At 43.2% G+C, this 19,370-nt stretch overlaps 1 protein-coding gene across 2 annotated transcripts; it reads right to left on the bottom strand.

Annotated features, from left to right (window-relative positions):
- Positions 1–835: 835 nt before the first annotated feature.
- On the bottom strand, positions 836–14,144 carry zbtb38 (zinc finger and BTB domain containing 38). Of its 2 annotated transcripts, none has more exons than XM_056283851.1 (2): positions 13,593–14,144; positions 836–5,252 (listed from the first exon to the last, which is right to left on the bottom strand). In XM_056283851.1, exon 2 carries the CDS (start codon positions 5,250–5,252, stop codon positions 1,548–1,550), a length of 3,705 nt encoding a protein of 1,234 aa, XP_056139826.1. In that variant the 5' UTR covers positions 13,593–14,144; the 3' UTR covers positions 836–1,547. The 2 variants fall into 2 exon arrangements, 1 of the variants encoding a protein (XP_056139826.1); XR_008810529.1 differs by lacking the exon at positions 836–5,252 and adding an exon at positions 13,299–13,438 and having other exon boundaries at positions 13,593–13,629.
- Positions 14,145–19,370: the final 5,226 nt, after the last annotated feature.

A 19,370-nucleotide genomic window follows, 5' to 3' on the forward strand; every position in this document is an offset into this window, starting at 1 on the left:
GGAACTGGGGGGAATAGCATGATCCTCCCACGTGCTACCTCCCTCTGGCGAAACGCCTCACTGTCAGGTGAAAAGAAGCGGCTGGAGACTCCACACGTATCGGAGGAGGCATGTGGTAGTCTGCAGCCCTCCCCGGATCGGCAGAGGAGGTGGAGCAGCGACCCGGATGGCTCAGAAGAGTAGGGTAATTAGCCGGATACATTTGGAGAGAAAAAAAGGGGGGGGCCCAAAAGAACGAGAAACAAAGAAAGTGTTAAGGAGCACCTTATACTTGTAGTTTTACGCCTACCTTTTTAAACACTGACCATCCTAACAAAATAGGCATTTTTTTAGCAGTATTTGTAGAGCCTAATTGGAGATATGATTGGTGGGTGCATATAAAATGCTCATATGGGCTGTTGGTAATTGGAGACACTGGTATACTCTAGTAATTGAGAGCTAACTTGAAGATCTGGATTTAGGAAGTTGTTTCCTGTGTAGGTCCATCTACCCATTCATTATCCAAACCGCTTATCCTGCTCAGGGTCGCGGGGATGCTGGAGCCAATCCCAGCAGTCACTGGGCAGCAAGCGGGAAGACACCCTGGACAGGCTGTCAGACCATCACAGTTTCCTGTGCAGATTTTAAAAAAAAATCAATTTCCTGTTAATTAGTCACCGTCTGGAATTTGGAAGTGTGTCAGTCAGTTCATTTGCCAGTATCTTTGAGTTTTGGAGACATGATGAACCTATACTTATCACCAGTAGTTGTCAAAACAGGATGAGTTTTGTCAATTTGAAAGGGAGGCATGTATCAGTAAACATGCCAAGAATTAATTTTTTAATATCTTCAAGACATTTATTTTAGTAGTTTATATTTTTCTTACATATTTAAACAAAGGTAATGACGTTAATATCAATTGTGTCTGTGATAGAAATTAGGATAGTAACAACCGTGGCAATTATAGAATTGTGATTAAGTTACAAAAGTAATCAATCAGTAAAACAAACATAACCTTATTATAAAGTGCAACTCTCCATGCCCAGTTATTGAAAGGTAGACTCAATAAAGTGACAGTCATAGAATTGCTGACAGTGTCTCCACAGACATACTTTAGAAAGCAACGATGTGAACTTTGAAATACCACACAGTTCTCACCCCTACAACTCTCAACTTGTGATTTCAAGGTTGATCTTCCCTTTGAAACGTGCCGCGTTGATAACTTACAGTATCGGCCGATGCTTTTCATGAGGATATTGTCATTCCACAGTCTGCCTTTCACACATAGAAAATGGGAAAACTATGGTCTATTTCAGAAGGCTACAAATATATAAAAAAAGAATTCTGCAAAGTTGAAAAAGCCCTCCGCCTGTTGTGTTTAGAACTGTAGAAATTACAACTTACACTGATATTAGGTGTTTACATTCAGTAGTAATTGTCTGTTGAAAACGTTTTTATTGACCTCAGCTGTTAAGAAAAAGCTACGCTCAGGGTGCTTTTACATTGCTAAAAGAGAATCGTGGCTCATTGTCACTAGCAAGAGAATTCAGTTTATCTTTCGCCTTTATTCAGTTGTGGTCCTCAAAATAAGGCTCCTGTTTACACTTCCACTTCTCGTCATTTTTCCAGAACAGATGAGGGGGTCTGTCATCATTGTGACTGTTTGTTCTTTGTCTTATCAAAAGACTCTTGAAGCTGTCCCTGCCCATTTCAAGAGTTTGCTTTTTTGAGGCGAGATGCATAGTTTGTTGTGTACCGATTCTTTTTTGGCCCTTCTTATGTATCCCCTTTGAAGGTGGCAGGGGCAAAAAAGTGTCAGGATAGGAGGAAGATGGTGGATCTTTGACCCTAGAACATGACATATCCTGATATGATTTTGGAGGAATGGAAATAAAGTGAGCTGCGTCATCAATTCTAGGCTTCATCTTATCTGTGGAGAAATGTCCTCTCCCCATTTCATGACTTTTCATATTGGCATTTTCTTGATTGACACCCTCTTCCGTTTTGATTATTTTTTGTTCACTGTCCTCATTGGGATATGTGGAGTGCTTGGATGATGGTGAGTAGTTTTCATATTTATACCCCTTCCCAGTTGTGTCCTGGTGTTTTTTCTCGTGGCTTCTCTTGGTGGCGAGGTAGAGAAAACGCTGGGGACAGAAGGAACAACGATATCTCTTCTCTGTGCCGGGACTCCGGGATGTGTTATCGAAGCAAGAGCCATTTTCCATACAGCTGTCACAGATGTAATCGCCACAAGTCGGGGCCTCGCCAGGGGGGCCCTGCTTGCCACACGTCCGACAAAAACATGGATGGGAACCAATAATGTGCGCTCTCAAACCAGACTCAGTGATAAAGGAGCTGTCGCAGATGTCACAGTTGTAAGAGGCCCTTGGGCTGCTGTTCCTGAGACTGCGCTTCGCCTCTGCGACACCGTCTGAGATGCTCTTGTCTCTCACCACACATCCTTTCTCCAACTGGGCCTTACCAGGTGTAGTTCTAACTACTGATGTTGCAGGATAACTGTGATGTTTATCTCTTCTGTGCTTGAATCTCAGCTTCTTTTTCTTTTTTTTTGCTTTGTAAGAGTAGTAGGGACGCCAAAGCATATCAGCTGTGTCATGGTCCTTTGACTCATCATACATCTCTGGCTGTGTGGTTGTAGTTCCTTCTGTTTGGAGCCGGAGCCTTGGGTTTTCTGAGCTGTCCACTGTTGTAGGGCACTGACCTAGGCTCCTTACTTCACTCAGCTGCCTATTTTTCTTTCTCTTCTTGGGGAAAAGCTTAGAACCTTTGATTTTACGGCGGATTATAGCCTCATTACCTATTTTCACTGTTATCTGGCAGAGCGGCAGACTGCCACCATCCACAGATGGACCTTGGCATGCAGGCTTGGCAATGTACATTTCAGTCTTTCCCCCTTCCGTTTTATTTCCTGGCAGGCTCTCTGTCCCTGACAGAAGTATCTCTTTGGTCATTGCCTCAACTCTCTCTGCTGCAGCGGACAGTTCACCTAGCTTCTTAACAGTGTTTAACGATTGTGCTAAGAATGGAATGCTATGACCTATGTGTTCAGAGTTCATTAATGCTTGAGTGTCATCTCTGTAGTCCAGGGCAGGGTGCTCCAGGTCCGACTGTAAAGGGTTTGTACTGTCACTGCTGATAAATGTTGGATTCCTACATTCCGCCTCTTTCCTTGTGTCTTTCTGATAACGCTGCTCTGCTTCAGAGTTCAAGCTTTGGTCATTGTCTTGGTCATATGGCTGGTCAAAGGTGATGCGAGGCATCACGGGTGCCACTGTCTTTGTTGTAGCCATGAATGTTACAGGCATTTGGAATGACACGGTATCTGTATTGCTGACAATGCCACTCCGTTCAAATGGAGGAATAAGAGAGTTGCTGTCAAGTGAGTCTTTTTGACCTTGTTCTTCACCCTCTGAATATGTCTGACTGTATGTCTTGTATCGCCTTTTTCGAAACTTCATAGGCAGAAGCCTGTAGAGTTTGATAGGATATACACTTGCTTTGAATCCACCGTTGGCAGACTTTTTCTTCACAGCTAGTCTGGGATCAATGCCGTGAAAAGATTTCTGATGGTTTTTTAAGATATAGTAGGTCATGAAAGTCTCCAAGCAGAAAATACATTGATAGCGGCGTTCACCTGTGTGCCAGATCTCATGCTTGGTACGGTACTCTGCAAGGGCAAACACCTTATTACAGTAATGACAGGGATAGGCCCTTTGCCAGGAATGCACATTCTCATGTCGCTTCAGACTGGATAGGGTGACATAGACCCTTTTACACACACTGCAATTGTAAACCCTTTGCCCACCACCTAAATTTACCGCCTTCTCCGCAGCCTGCTGGTTCTCTGACTGGTCCATGCAAAGAGGATCTAGCAAATAAGGGGTGGAGACATCAGCAGGCGATACTTGTGTCTCTGGGTTACCCAGCTTTGGCATGTTATCTGAATGAAGTTCCATTACCCTAGTCTCTTTGTCGCTGAGGTCTAATGTAGGTGGCTCGCTCATAACCTTCAAACAGATCTGCTCATGGTTTCGCAGTCGTTTCAGGTGCATGAACTTCCTGTGACAAAATTTGCAAAACAGATGGCTGACAAAACGCTTTTTATGCACCTCTGTGTGTATGGTAAGCAGAGCTTTATTGGTGAATATTTCTGGGCAGTATTCACATCCGTAGATTGATATGCTGTCTTCAGTATGAGGGGAAAGAGTAGGTGGATCTAACTCCATTTGAATGTTATCACTGGCTGTATGTGACTCCACATCTGTCCTCTTTTCTTTTTCTGTCTCCGAATAAAGTGGTGGTGGTGTCATGACTGCCGATGGTGTGTTCGTGACAGCAGTATCTACTGTTGGGCCATCAGTAGTCAGTACATCTAAATGTAGCACTGCTGGTGCAGGAGGCATACTTCTACCAAGAGTGCCTCTCAGCCTGTGGCGCTTTTTAAGTGGGCCCATATTCCTGTTAACCAGTTGCTTTGGCTGTGATTGTAAAGGCTTAGAAACTTTTCTGTCGTTCTCCTGGCTGCTTTCATTTTGTTCAGCACCCTGATTTACTGCGTAAGAGTGTTCTGACAGGGCGCGTGGTGTCTCATTGTTTCCGGTTAAGCAAGAGGTGGCAGGGCAAATGGCAGGGAGTTGTCCCACATCTGGTGACTGTCTCTCCCTATTGGTGAGAACCAGTGGAGTAAAGGGGTTGCTCCCTGGTCCCACTTCAGTGATAGAAAAGGCGTTGGTGATGCGCGGACCTCTGGCACTTTCTATCTCCTCAGGCCTATAAGCCTCCTTTTTTGCTTTCTTGGGCATCTGTACCTTGCTAGAGTCTGTAGTTTTAACATGTCCTGTTATGATTTGTGAAAGTCCAGAGCCCTGCTTCTCTTCTGCTAGCCTCTCTAAAAAAGGAATCCCTAGTCTCTTCCCAGCTGCCACCATGACCTGTCTGTCCTCTGCACCAGTTAATGCCACCTTTGAGCAATAGATAAAGTTGAGGACACAGGCAAACACTTCAGACTTCAGGTCCATCAGCTCCAGCACCTGGCTGGAAGTCCAGTCCTCCGGAGCCATCAATGCATTCCTGAAGTAGCCGCTGCAGGCTGCCAGGATGTTCCTGTGGGCCCGAAACTTTACATCCTCCACAACAATGGTAACATCACAGAAAAGGCCCTGTGAGCGCTGCTCATTAAGCTTGCTGAGCACGGTGTGGGGGTGAGTGCTGTCCATCAGGTCCTGAATGGAGGGGGACACCACAGTCATCTGCAAAGGGATAGATAAAAGATTAGCCTTCAAAAAATCTTTGGATGTAAAGCGTGTCATGAATATGGCTATGAACTAACTCTCTCACTCAAAAACTAACATCATGTCTCATGTTTAGCTTTGCTATCTGCTGATTAGGGGGAGTTTGGGGGGGTCGGGAGGTGTTGCAACCCCTCCAAAACTGTTTGAGTGCGTCTGAAATACATGCTGTTATAAGACATAATTTGATTTTTTTAAAAATTATAACCTCCACATTGATAACAAAATTGACCAAATATATTTTTCCCACCCCACCTCTATTCTTTCCAAGGCTGTCCCTCATATCACTTTGTATTGCCCATGCAGTTTCATTTGAGGTAGGATTTCACAGAAAGGCCATTGTCAGAGATGCAAGTAATATCACCTTTAATGTGCAAAAAATCTTTTGATTAAAGTTTTTAAGTGTTTCTGATTTGTCGGTTTGCTTTTCCGGGTTCTTGGTTAGCTAAAAATATGATTCAGATGAGCTAACTTGAGTTCTGTTGAACCGGTGCAAATACATCTGACTTGCAATGTCGGTGTTAAAGGGGAGCAATCACAACTTTCAACATTATCTCTCTCTATAAGTTGTAGGAATAACACTCCATTATCAGTAAAAATACTGTGCAGACTTCTGCTGTCTCTGAAACACACCGAAATTGTGTCGAAAGTGAGAATGTGAAAGCATGCTGGTTTGCCCATAGGCTACATTGCATTGTATTTTCTTATACAGCTGTATGTAACATTCTTCTCTGGATTTTCTTATACATACATTGCAGCCTATCAGCAAACCAGGAAGTATGTTTTCATATTCATGAATTGTTGACCAGTCACAGTGGACACAATTCCAGAGACACACTGGGGTCTGCGCAGTATTATAGCTGCTAGTAGTGTTATCCCTACAACATATTTATAGAGATAATGTTGAAAATTTTGATTATTTCCCTTTAAGCATCTAGTCAGGATATTGTATAAATTATATGTAATGTTAGCTACTCAACTGAAAACAAGCCATCAATACGAGGCCTACTTGTTCTTACAAATTTCAGACTATGGGTTAAATAGTGCCACTGCCTAGTGCAGGGGTGCCCAACTCCAGGCCTCGAGGGCCGCAGTGTCAGCGGGTATTTGTTGCAACCATGCACTACACCACCTGATTTAACTAATTCCTTTCCCTCCCTGGTCCAAGAGGTGAGCTAATTAGTTAAATCAGGTTGGTGTAGTGCATGGTTGCAACAAATACCCGCAGACACTGCGGCCCTCGAGGCCTGGAGTTGGGCACCCCTGGCCTAGTGGATACCTTGGGAGAGGAATAGGCTATGGGAGTAAACCCCTACAGAAAATCAACATCCACGGTGTTGTTTTTTGTTTTTCTTGCCCTTTTGTATCTGTTTAAGTGGGAGAGTACTGCTGACGTCATGTGTGGATGCCGCTTCTCCCTCTCGTAGCCCCCCTTCCCATCCACCCCTGTATGTCTGTGCTATGTTTATCTGTTGTCTTATTTCACCCCGTTTATTGTAAAGCGACTTTGGGTGTTAGAAAGCGCTATATAAGATTGATTATTATTTTGTAATCAAAACAAAGTCACACAACAGTTGTGCTTTGCCTCTATGACGCTATGCGTCCTTGTTTTGAATGAAATAAACAATTAAATGTTTCAAATGGAGGTATTACAGGAAAATATATAGGAGAAACATTTGATGGGTATACCAGGGCTGGTTTGTAGATAGAGTATGTGTCAGTGTTACATTTGAGGGAAATGTTGCTGTTGCGATGTTTCAACACTAGATGGCAGGAACTATCTTAGAGATCAGTTTCAGCACCAGTCTAGTCTCCTCACAGTCCTAAAGGTACAACAAAGATGGACGAATAAGCGAGAAGCTCTATCCCATTTACCCTGGATAATTTGCCAAAAGATCTGAAACCTAATCAAGGAAGTGAATTTAAAGATTTTTTTTCATTTTCTTTTTATCTAAAATGATTTAAAACGATCAAATATTCACTATCAAATATCGTTGAGACTAATCAAGATTTTTTTAGAATGAACAATATTTATTTTTCTTCTTCTCTCTTCCTCTCTTTCTGTGATGCAGTCTTACGTTCCCTCCTCCCCTCGCGTCCTCTCTGAATCCAAACACAAGAGCCGCCATTGTTTTAGTGTACTCAGTTAAATTATATCCACTTTATTGGAGGTCTTAGATATCTGTGCACTTTTTTAAACCAGGATTATTTATGGAAGGTAAAATTTACATATAATAGTGGTGTTGTTATTGTTATTATTGTAATCATCATCATTACTATTATTATTATTATTATATTTCATGGAAATCCTCATGTTCATTCATGGGAATTCATGGAAAACGTTTTAAGTGTAGCCCCGAGGGTACAGGAAACAGAAAATTTTACATATAATACACTTAATTATGAGTAAATTTACGTATAAATTTACATATAATTTACATTTAATATACACAAAGAAAAAATGTGTAAAATGATTAGACTGAATCAGCACATTTTTTTTATTACAGAAACTGGCTTAGTTGATCAATCTTAACAGGCATAAATATTTTTATAATCCATCCATCAATCCATTATCCAAACCGCTTATCCTGCTCTCAGGGTCGCAGGGATGCTGGAGCCTATCCCAGCAGTCACTGGGTGGCACGCGAGGAGACACCCTGGACAGGCTGCCAGACCATCACACAGGGCCGACACACACACACACACACACACACACACACACACACACACACACACACACACACACACACACACACACACACACACACACACACACACACACACCTAGAGACAATTTAGTACGGCCGATTCACCTGACCTACATGTCTTTGGACTGTGTGAAGAAACCGTAGCCCCAAGAGGAAACCCACACAGACACGGGGAGAACATGCAAACTCCACACAGAGGACGACTTGGGACGACCCCCAAGGTTGGACTACCCCGGGGCTCGAACCCAGGACCTCCTTGCTGTGAGGCGACTGCGCTAACCACATTGCGCCACCGTGCTGCCATATTTTTTATAATTTTCATCCAAAAAAGAAAAAAGTAAAAAAAAAAACATTTCTCTCAAGACACAAACATAAATATTTGCTTCAGGAGTGCTGACCAGCATCTGGTGGTGACGGAAAAGGAAAAATGCAATGACTAATTCTTATAAAATAAATCTTAAGTACCATTCTTAATTTTCTTCCAGCTCACTACCAATAGTCTGTGTTATCTCCAACTTTTATGTAACCGGTCTTCTTTTGTTCATGGTTATCATGAATAAAATGCCAGACATACGCATTAGTGAGTCATATGTCTCTCAATGCTCCCCACTGTATAACACTGGTGATAAGACAACCGGCAGAGGAATTCAAACTAACAGCCTTGTGAGGGTTAGAAATACCAAATTATTTCCGTCTATTTTTTATTGTAGTGTTGATTCATCAAGGTCCTGTTAGGAAGGCCGTGGCCAAAAAGGATATAAAAAAAAAGTATCAAGTGTGACAGAATTACTGCAAACAATACACCCAAAATAAGAAATAATTGGAAAATTTGGATTTCTCAGACGAATTTCATGAAGTCCTGCTCCCAAAAGTCAAATGTATTAAATCAACATGTCAGATGACACAAATTTAGATTTGAGTATCTTTCAAAGGCCCTCGGAAGCCAAAACGTCGCTTCAGAAAATTGGTGCTTGTGAGAGTGTGCAGATTTCATTTTCCTTTTCTTGATGTTCTGGCTCGGTCCACAACGCTGCCGTTAGGCGCTGAGATGTGTGCAATCGCAACACTTTTAATCAGTTATCTCGTTTTTCATCCCACGTGGACATACTTCTTGGCCCAGTTGCCAATGACACTACAAAGGTGTGCACGCACACACACACACACACACAAACACACACTTAGATGTGTATGCATCACTTGCTGCAGTGTACATAGGTGTACAGGCGGTCAGTTGTTATATTTGTGTTGGATTAGTTTATTGTAATGGGTGAGCTTAGTCTCTGCGACTAGCAAAATGGCCTGTGATCTAAACTACGAAAGGAAGCTGTGGCCTTCAGTACTTTCTTTTTGAAAGCGGACGTGTCACCCAGAGCTGTAGCTGCATTTGTGTCAGAACTGGTCTGCGGTGAGTCAACACTTGAGTCATTCAGTGTGTCTCACAAGTGATGACGAGTGTATCGACCAAAGAAAATACACTGTCACCAACAGACCTTCATTTACATTTTAAAAAAAATCATAATCTCGTAAAGAATTTTAGCATTTTTTAATGGTTATGGTGAATGTCATATGTTGAGCATCAATGATTTAGTGTGTGTGTGTGTGTGTGTGTGTGTGTGTGTGTGTGTGTTGGGGGATGGGGGTGGGGGTCGGATGGAAACATGGCATCCTGTTCTCAGCACAACATTTGCCCCTGCTCTCGATTAGAATTACAGTATTATGTAAATTTGCAGATGTCCCCTAGGCTACTTGCTGACTTGGGAAAGCCCTGCTTTATAGTCGAGATTTAGTTAAAGGATCTTTTTATTTTGTTGTTTGCTGTGACTTTGTGTTTAGCTCTTTGTGGCTTCTGCTTTTAAAACCGGCAAACATTGTAAAACCTTTCATAATCGTACGGGTACAGTTTAACCTGCACAAATTCTGTGACAAAATCAATCTTTAGCAATACTGAACGATCACACAATCGATTGTGATACGTCGCTTTGTTTCACGTCGTGTATTTTTCATAGCTACTGTGTGTGTGCGTTTTGTGCAATGTTAAGGTCCAAGGAGTTGTAAGGGATATTAGAATTACGCTATATTTGGTTACTGAAATGGAGTGCAAAAAAAATTTGCCCGTGATTTTTAATTCATTCTCGTTGTTTTTAATCATCGGTTTTGCATAGATGCTGCATTTACAATATGGCCGTCAGCTTCTCATATTACTGAAAAACACAACCACCCTCCTGCCTCCCTCACAGACCAGACAGGCCTCCGTTGTCACGGCAACATGCTATGGCGCAGCAGTTATTGGGATTCAGCTGGATGGCGAGAGGCTGCATTCGCCATCCTGGTCTTTGGTTCCCCCTCTCTCACACAGATAGGCTGCCCTGTCTGAGAAGCTGCAACACATAGCAGTATCCAGTGCAATGGCGGCGTGCCTTTGTCTGCACTTGGATATAGTGTGCATGTTCATTCTGCTGTATATGTGCGTGCGTGTGCACCTGTCTTTGTCTGCAGCAGAAATGCTACCTAAAGGACTTTCTAACAACAAGCGACGTGCCGTAGCAATGATGCTCGATTTCTCTGGATTTGTGATGTTTATGTATTTTAATTTTTTACATTTTTTTTTTGTCACATAGGTTGCCGTTTAACTTCCAGTTTCTCTAATTTGGCCTTATTGATGTGGTTCATTGCTACCACAAAAACGAAGCGCAATTTGTTTGATTTAGTATGACAAATCAAACAAAGTGGTTTTTTAGCCAAGCCCAAGCTTAATCCACCGGGAGCGTTGATGCAAAGATTTTGCTTCAAAATATGTAGCATAAAATTCTTTTAACCGGAAACTAAGAAATGGCATCACTGTACACGGATAGCCTTGTCAAACAAAAAAAGCGCAAATGTCATTGTCAAAGTGATACTTCACATACCCCTTTCAAAGCGCACTTCTATACGAGACAGGTTGGAAAATGGGTAGAAATGTGCAAAACGTACCTTTAGTAAATCAGAGAGAATGATGCAGGGCAAGCGGGGAGCACTGCTATGTAGTATCCATCTTTTACAGCTCTACATGCTCTCTAAGATACACGAGGAACAGTTTCGCCAAAGCAGGACCAAAGTACTTTTTCTCTGTTATAGTCGCTGAACAGAGGTGCTGTCAAAAGCAGAGCTTTTTCTGACGTCTTTCTTCCTCTCCCTCCCTCTCTCTCTCTCTGTGCAGATGACTCCAGCTCCAATGTCCTTCGCCACTAACCAAGCACCCCAGGTCCTGGGCTAGTTCTGCGCTGCCCTCTTGTGATTAGTGTTCCCTGTATCCCTCATCTGAGTTCTACCATGGTTATGGGAAGGACCCCCCCCCCCCTCCACACACACACACACACACACACAGTTTTTACAACATAGCTGAATTGGACGATGGCTCTGCCTCTGTGCTACCGAAGGGAACTGAAGCACTCTGCATCCGCCAGGCAGGAAACGGCAACTTCTACCAAGCATAGCAGAGAGGGCTGTAGAGCGAGCCGCTGGGTACTGCATCTCACACCAGCACCGTACATGATTAAACAGTGACAGAAAACACGCTGCTGCATTGCTGGCTGCTGCGTTCAGCGAGCAGCATTCTGCCTGAACCTCAAATACAACCCAATGCCGTGTTACTTCTTCCCTGTTCCACGGCAGCCTCTCTGGACCCGTCTTCACGTTAACAAAAAAAAAAAAAAAAAAGAGAGAGAAAGCTCGCTTATGTAGATCAAAATAATTCATAAACCCACAGAGAAACCAAATTAATTTTGAACGTGTCAGGCTCCCTCGTCTGCTTGCTTGCATGTGCATAGAAACACGTTTTGTGAGGATGCATATAATAACGGAAGCCATTCGCTCGCGCTCCGCTGCAGTTAGGTGATGCAGAGCTTAGAGGAAGACTATATTCGCTACTGTACTGTTGTGAATCAGAGGAGCGATTAAAAAGATCATTGATGTTTTCTCTCTCTCTCGCTCTCTCGCTCTCTTGCTCTCTCAGAATGTTGCCTGCAACGTAAACTCATGATGGAGGCACAATGATGCAGAGACAAGGCTGCCACCAGCAGGGAATGGGGTTTTACCTATATAGAGGCTGCTGATTGATGCAAAAGCAGCAGATGCGTCAGCACTGCAGACAAGGGGGAGGGGAAGAGGCTGAACCAGACATGGCACTGCAAGCGCCGCACCAGCCTCCCAGGCAGCAGGCGGCTTTATAATTTAAATGACTGGGTACGGCGCTGTATAAATTTGATCCCTCTCGTCCGTTCGTCCGGAAATTCTGTTTAAACCAACGTTATATCCATTCAAAGTAATGCACTCCACTTCCATGACACAGTAGCAGGTGCTGAAATAATGCACGCACACACACACACACACACACACACACTACCATAAAAGAGAGAAATGTGGTATACATGGCATCTCTGTGTGCTATCCTTTCTCTGAGATAACACTCGACGATGAGTCGCAAACTTGATTCCATGTTCTGTTCGCTGTCCATGCTCATTACCCGCTGCGGGGTATTATGTTTGAGATCAAGATGGACGTCATTAACCAAAAGCTCAGCGAGCTGCTATTTCTGACGCTGGCAAGCAAGGCCTGTCTCCTATGTGTTACCTGAGTGCTCTCAAGGGCCCTGCATTAGCCTGGGAAGCAGCCGGTGCACTTGCTTGGCAGCAGTCCAGCCCACACACTTCTATAAGCCAATGCACTGGTCCCTGTTACTGTGGCAACCGGAAAAAAAAGAAAAGAAAAAAAAGGTCACCAACCCTGGCGACGTGCTAAAATTTCCGAACCTTTTACAGTGATGGTGGCACCATGCTCAGGATTCCACTGAGCACTCCTCATGGTTCCAGTTTTACCTCCCCACCCCACAGTTAAACCCGTGTCCACTGTCTGTGGGAGAGCCCTCTTCCCGCTTCCTCCTGTGCAGTGTTTTGAAAACGACAAATGAAATACTAGCATATACCGTCCTCACATAATAATTGATAGCTCTCAATCCTGTGTAATCAAGACTCATAGATAGGACCCACTGGTTCACATACTCAAGCATATTTGTTTAAAAATGAACAGGGCGGGAAATCATTTGTCATTAAAAGCACGGGGGGGTGCTCGGTTACAAATTAAACTCTGTTCCAAATGCAAATTGAACTCCACTCTATTTCAGTGAAACACCTCGTGTTTTAAATCTAACCTGATATAACCCTAAAAATCAATTTCAGAGTCGAGATCTGCATTGCTGTGACACACAAGTACATGGATATTACACTGTAATACAGTCTTTATACACATTAAGTGGGAGCTCGGTTTATTTTTTCCAAGCTTAGTGGATCCTTTCTCTTGTCCAGCGGACCACTTGTCACCCACATTCGATATTACAGCTGGGAACTTCCCAAAGACCAAGCACACAGGCATCTGCATCATCTGCTCGGTGAGCCCTGCTGCACCCTGTAGAAACACTGGTCAATAGGGGAGGCAAAGACCACATCACAAAGCTAAGTAGGCCTCACCATCCTTTTCTTATATTCACACACTTGTAGAAAACAAACACATTCATCCTCAGTGGCTGGTTCGACAAGCACCCGTATGCTCAGCAACGTACCAAAATGTTTGTTTGAAGACGGTCTTGCTGGCTCCTGTCTCTGTCATAGTGGAAGGAGGTAGGCAGTCTCTCTGGTGTCTGTGTGGGAGGAGGGAAGGACGTTAACAACCCAGCTCCCTTTGGCTTAGTTCAAGGCTTCACCGTTTCCCCCCCTTCGCTGTTGTCTGGTAGCTGTCCTTGGACTGTGGATCTGGCAGAGACTCTCCGATCCGCTTCCTTGTTGTGGAAAAGCCTCTGGAGGCCGCTAACACTGCTGTGTCAACCTCGCTGCATCACTGACCCAAATAGAGGGCCTGAGAAGGAGGGGTGGTTCTAGTGAATATGTGGATGCAGGGGATAAAGCAGAAAAAAGTAGGCTCAAACAAACTAATGTGGCTTCTGCCTTGCTTCAGTTTAGGGCCTAGGCTGGTATTCAGGAAGTAGGGCTGGGAGACAGATCTTTTATTGTTACGTAATATTTTTCCTCCCAGACCAGACTCAGCTGAGAGGGCGGTGTTGAGTGTCTTAGCCTGTGTCAGTCAGTGCTGTATTCTGTTATCGCAGATCCGCTTAAAAACCTGGCTTTCATTTGAACTAAAAGCCGTTATATTAGATGTGATATTTAACATCACTAACTGAAGATGAGAGTAAAAAAGGGCAACGTTACATCCTCAAACATGACATGGTTTAAATGCAAAACCTTTAATTATTTGAGATTCTATTTTACTATTAGAAGCCTTTTGGTGAGGCTAATTTACTGATTTTCTGTTGGGGATTTACTCATTTTAAAGAAAAGAGAGCGCACCACTGGCCTATGTTACTGCAGCCGGCTTGACTCATATAAGATAGTGTGTTTTGCAGATACCCTTGCATACCTACCTCTGAGCGTGCTGTCGAGCTCCAGCACTTGTTTTGCACACATCACTCATGGTTTTATTTACTTTAACCTCCTCCCTATATCTGACTCAGGTTTTCACTGTCGTAGTGCGCCCTCTGCTGGACGTAGGAAGTATAAGCATAGACCTGTACCCGGACAACTCACTGGGTACCCTAGGCCGTCAGCAGAGGGCGCAAGAGCAGAAAAATAAGCCTTCGTAAACAGGAAGCGACACCCTTTGACCCTGATGATGACTGTAGAACTCGAAAGATTGTAAACGTTTTTAAATATGTTTTAGCCTAGCTCTTTGTATATATTTATTTATTTGGACACTATGAGACAAGGTTGCTGTTTATTTTAGCACATTTTATGTGTAATTACAAGATGAAAGGAAAATGAGAAGGAAATTGCCCAGGTGAACCCAGTTGTTGATTGACCACCTTAATTGTCATTCATCACCACTTAGGTCACTATCTATTTTGAGCATCCCAAAAGATAAGAAATTAACAACAAATGTGTACTTATTTTATTTTGAAGAGCAGAACATGTGACAGCGTAAAGCCAGTAGAATGAAAATGACATAAGCTGCACAAGTGGTTCCCATTCCCTACCCCTGTACTTCTAGGATGAGGATCTAGAGGTCTGTGAACCACTGCACTACACATACAAAGTAGGTTTTAAATCTGAACAGTGAAAACACGTGATTTTTGATTAGTCAGAATTGATAGTTCTTGTTTTAAAGTTAAAAAATTATGTATTCCAGCTTTGTTCATTAAAGGTTTCTAAGAATACAATCAGCTTTTTGGCTGCAACCTTGCTTCTACTTTGTGCCTTTTTTTCTTTTTCTTTTTTTTGTGGAAAGAAAAGAAAGTCTTCCTCCAGCCAGTGGTATTGGCTAGGGCCTCCATGTCAGCGGTGAAGTTAGCACTGCGACTCGTCTGCTCCCAGAAGTCCTCAGAATTGCAGCATTAGTACATCCCAATCACAACAAAACACAATACTATATAAGTGCCATGCATGCATACTCATGCACACACTCAAATGTGCATATAGACACAAAAGGGAGCATATGCAGTAGTTCACTATTTTCACCTCATCTGATTTTATATCGTTGAGTGAGCAAAACAGGACCAATTGATGAAATTGTGTGAAGCTTTTCTAAAACCAATACTACTCTGATATATGTTTGAATTTCAAGAAGGCCTCACCTTTCTGAACCCATGAGCAGTCTGGGCAACCTGGGCTCCATTCTTCAGGGGTAAGTAGGAGAGGATTCTAAGCAACAGGTCATTAGGCAAGCACTCCAAATAATCAAAGTTTTCTTGACAAAATGTTATGGCGTATTTTAGTATCATTTGACCAAAAAATTGCCAACATGGTCTGAAAGTAAACAGTGGAGAAGCATTGCCTGAACAGTAGAAACATAGAGACATAAATAAACAAGCTGTCAAAGACTACTTCCATTGAATTTGTCACTGGGACTAAGTGGATATTTTACTGAATATTCCCATGACAAATTGGATAACAAATGCGCACAAATGTCAATTTCAATGTGACAGGCATGGTATTTGGGTATTGGTCAGTGAATCTTCTACACAACTGGTAGGGAAATCTTACACTGCAGCTGGTTGTCATGTAGGAAGCCATTATGGGATACCTTCATCTCCATGGGTGCTGCACCCCTGAATTCAATTCCCAGGGACATTTTCCATGATTTCCATACCGCCTATAATAAAGAAAATCTTAAGGAATTAAGGCCAGTAGCATAAAATCCAAGAGTTGAAAATATGTTTCACAGATTCCCTGCGCTTTTTGTGAGACTCCAATATCAGAACATGTTTTGTAAAACATCTAACAGTACAAACAGCTGTGCAGTAAATATTATAGCGAATTCGGGGGACAACGCAACCACAGGAACTGCCGCGGCCGGGAAGCGAACTCGTGTCGCCCGCACCGCAGGAGGCATCGCTAACCGCTAGACTGAAGGATCTGACTCACCAGATAGCGTGTCTTCTTATACATGTACGTTACAATATTGTAGAAGGTTAAAAAAATATATGGTAGAAGGTCTATAAACTGGTGCATTTTACTCACGGAGAATTGATTTTACAATCTATCCTAGTGTGAATTAGCCGTTTTACAGTTGAGCCCCTGGTAACGTGGAAAACAAGAACGTCGTTTATGATTGGCCATTACACGTTCGACTTACTTATGAGGTCACCGCAACGTAAACAACGGAATAACAACTGCAGTGGGCTGGTGAGGGAGGAAATACCGTTTTTATGTGTCCAGGTAGGCTACGTTATTTAGTGCGAAATGTGAATCACCAAAAGTAACGCTGCTTTCAGCCGAGAAAAATGTATAATGGCTTACTATATCAGTTAACTGTTGTTGTTGTTGTTGTTTTGGTCGAGCTTCACATGGGCCTACATTTAAAATTATATTCAGGGCTACACTTAAAACGTTTTCCATGAATTCCCAGAATGAACATGAGGATTTCCATGAGCTATAATAATACTAGTAGTAACAATAATAATAATAATAATAACTTATTATTGAGCAATGCCGGGTGAAAGCTAGCATGGGCTAGCTGTATTTTGAAAATATACAGCAAGAGATTCTGTCCCCTCACTTCCGCCTGAGAGCCTCGTGTATTGCAAACTAATGGACAGCAAATAGCGACCAATGGAGACGCTGGTTTGCAAAAAATTTTTTAAAAAAAAATCCATCCATCCATTATCCAACCCGCTCATCCTGCTCTCAGGGTTGCGGGGATGCTGGAGCCCATACCAGCGGTCATTGGGCGGGCAGGCGGGGAGACACCCTGGACAGGCTGCCAAGCCGTCGCAGGGCCTTCGAAAAATAACGTTTTAAATGACTCTCGCTGCTTGTCACTTGTCCGTAAGCTTGACCGTAGCGGCCACTAACCGATCGGAACTTTCCCATAACGTTGCACTTTTGCCTTTTCCTTGGAAACGACTGGCCGTCGAAAACTGTCGAAACCAACATGGCGGACAATGAAGTAGCAGGAGCAGCAGCCGGCGTCGGCAAATTCAAATACATCTTTTGGAAATTTCATGGTCGATTATGGTTTAGTAAGAAAAGGTGTGTGAACTACTAATAAGGCACGTTAGCCCCTGGCTGACGGGTCTGACCCTTCAGTCGAGCGGTTAGCGATGTCGCCTTGTGGTGCAGCACACCCCGTATGGGATCCCGCACCGCTGCCACCAATGTAACCGGTTATTTTCTTGCCCGGTGCGGGATTCGATACGAGATGCATTGCGCCACAAGGCGACGTCGCTAACCGCTCGGCTAAAGAGTCAGACCCGTTAGCTAGGGACTAACGTGTCTTATAAGTAGTTTACAGGCGTAATGCCTGTATTAGTAGTGTTTGTCTGGAAAGCAGCAGCAGAAAAAAGAGGTAACCACGTGACGAGAGAGTCACAAGTGCGCTATCTTGGAGGTAAGCTTTGCGGCATTTAGCAAGAACAGAACCAACATTACTATGGATGGCTTGAGGTCAGATAGTGAGTTTGCCAACGCTTGTTAATAAACTCTACCTGAGATTTGATCAGTTTGACTTTAAAGATTTAGACTGCTTGGATAGCCCCCCCCCCCTTATCCGAGGCAAACTATGGGACCGAGCACTCGACCTGCTGCCCCCTCCTCTTGGAACTCCCTCCCCAAGCACATCAGTCACTGCTGCGATCTGCCCACATTCAAGTCATTAACCAGGACTCACCTCTTCAGACTTGCTTTCATCTGTGGTTTATGTCGTGTTGCATGTTTTTGGTGTGTTGCTTTTAGTTTATTCTAAATTTTGTAAAGCGTCCTTGAGTACCATGAAAAACGCTATATAAAACTGCATTAAAAATAAAATGATAAAATGCATTATTATTATTATTATTATTATTAGGCTCCAGTATCCCGCGACGCTAAGAAGGATAGGCGGCTTGGATAATGGATGGATGGACTTTAAAGATTACATGCACTTTGGTGCATGTAATTTCCTTATTGCAAAATTTTCTCCCTGTTAGAGGGTTTTTTTTAGGGGGTTGTTCCTTATCCTGGCCCTGTGATGGCCTGGCGGCCTGTCCAGGGTGTCTCCCCGCCTGCCGCCCAATGACCGCTGGGATAGGCTCCAGCATCCCCGCGACCCTGAGTGCAGGATAAGCGGTTTGGATAATGGATGGATGGATGGACTTAAAACGTTCGAGGCTTAAACTCCGACAAAATGATCTGGCGACGCCGATGATTTCCACAACAGGTGGAGATTATTGCTCTTTTATACTCTGCGTTAGAATTAAAACCATTTAAAAATACTCGACTTTTTTGTTTTGTTGCTAATAATTAATTGGAAACAGTCTTAGAGAGGGGGGTGAACCTTGACCACTGATTTCAAACACTTTCTCCCCAGGCAGGGGCGCCATCTTTGTACGCATACGTGTAACCATGACAACGGAAAGAACAGTGGAAATAATTAATAGGTGGTTTGTTTATTTGAAAATACAACAACATGTCAAGTTTTACATAATTACAGAATCATATTGATTCAAGATTTTAAAGAAAGCCGTAAATCAATCATAGGAAATACTGAGTCGTACGTATGTATGTATGTGTATGGTGGGGGGGGTCACGACCCAGCGGATTGATACATTACATGTCAAATCAATTACCAAATCATTACCAATTGCTTTAGACTTTCAGCGACTGAATTAGCTAAATTTAAACAAATACTTAACCATACTGCCCAACGAATACTCTGAGAAGTAAATATAAATAAAGGCGCCGACCAGTCTCCTTTGAATTATATACTGATTGTCCCTATCGGAATCAAAAGTAGTGCTCTAGCGGAGGGATCCGGCGGAGGTATATTGCAGTTGCAGGCCTCTCAGCTGATGCGAATCTAGCTGGGGCTAGTG

This window comes from Lampris incognitus, chromosome 7 (assembly GCF_029633865.1).
Source record: "Lampris incognitus isolate fLamInc1 chromosome 7, fLamInc1.hap2, whole genome shotgun sequence".
Lineage (NCBI taxonomy): Eukaryota > Metazoa > Chordata > Actinopteri > Lampriformes > Lampridae > Lampris > Lampris incognitus.

Coding starts and splice junctions, on each gene's coding strand:
- zbtb38 (XM_056283851.1), bottom strand. CDS start 5,252: ATGACTGTGGTGTCCCCCTCCATTCAGGACCTGATGGACAGCACTCAC.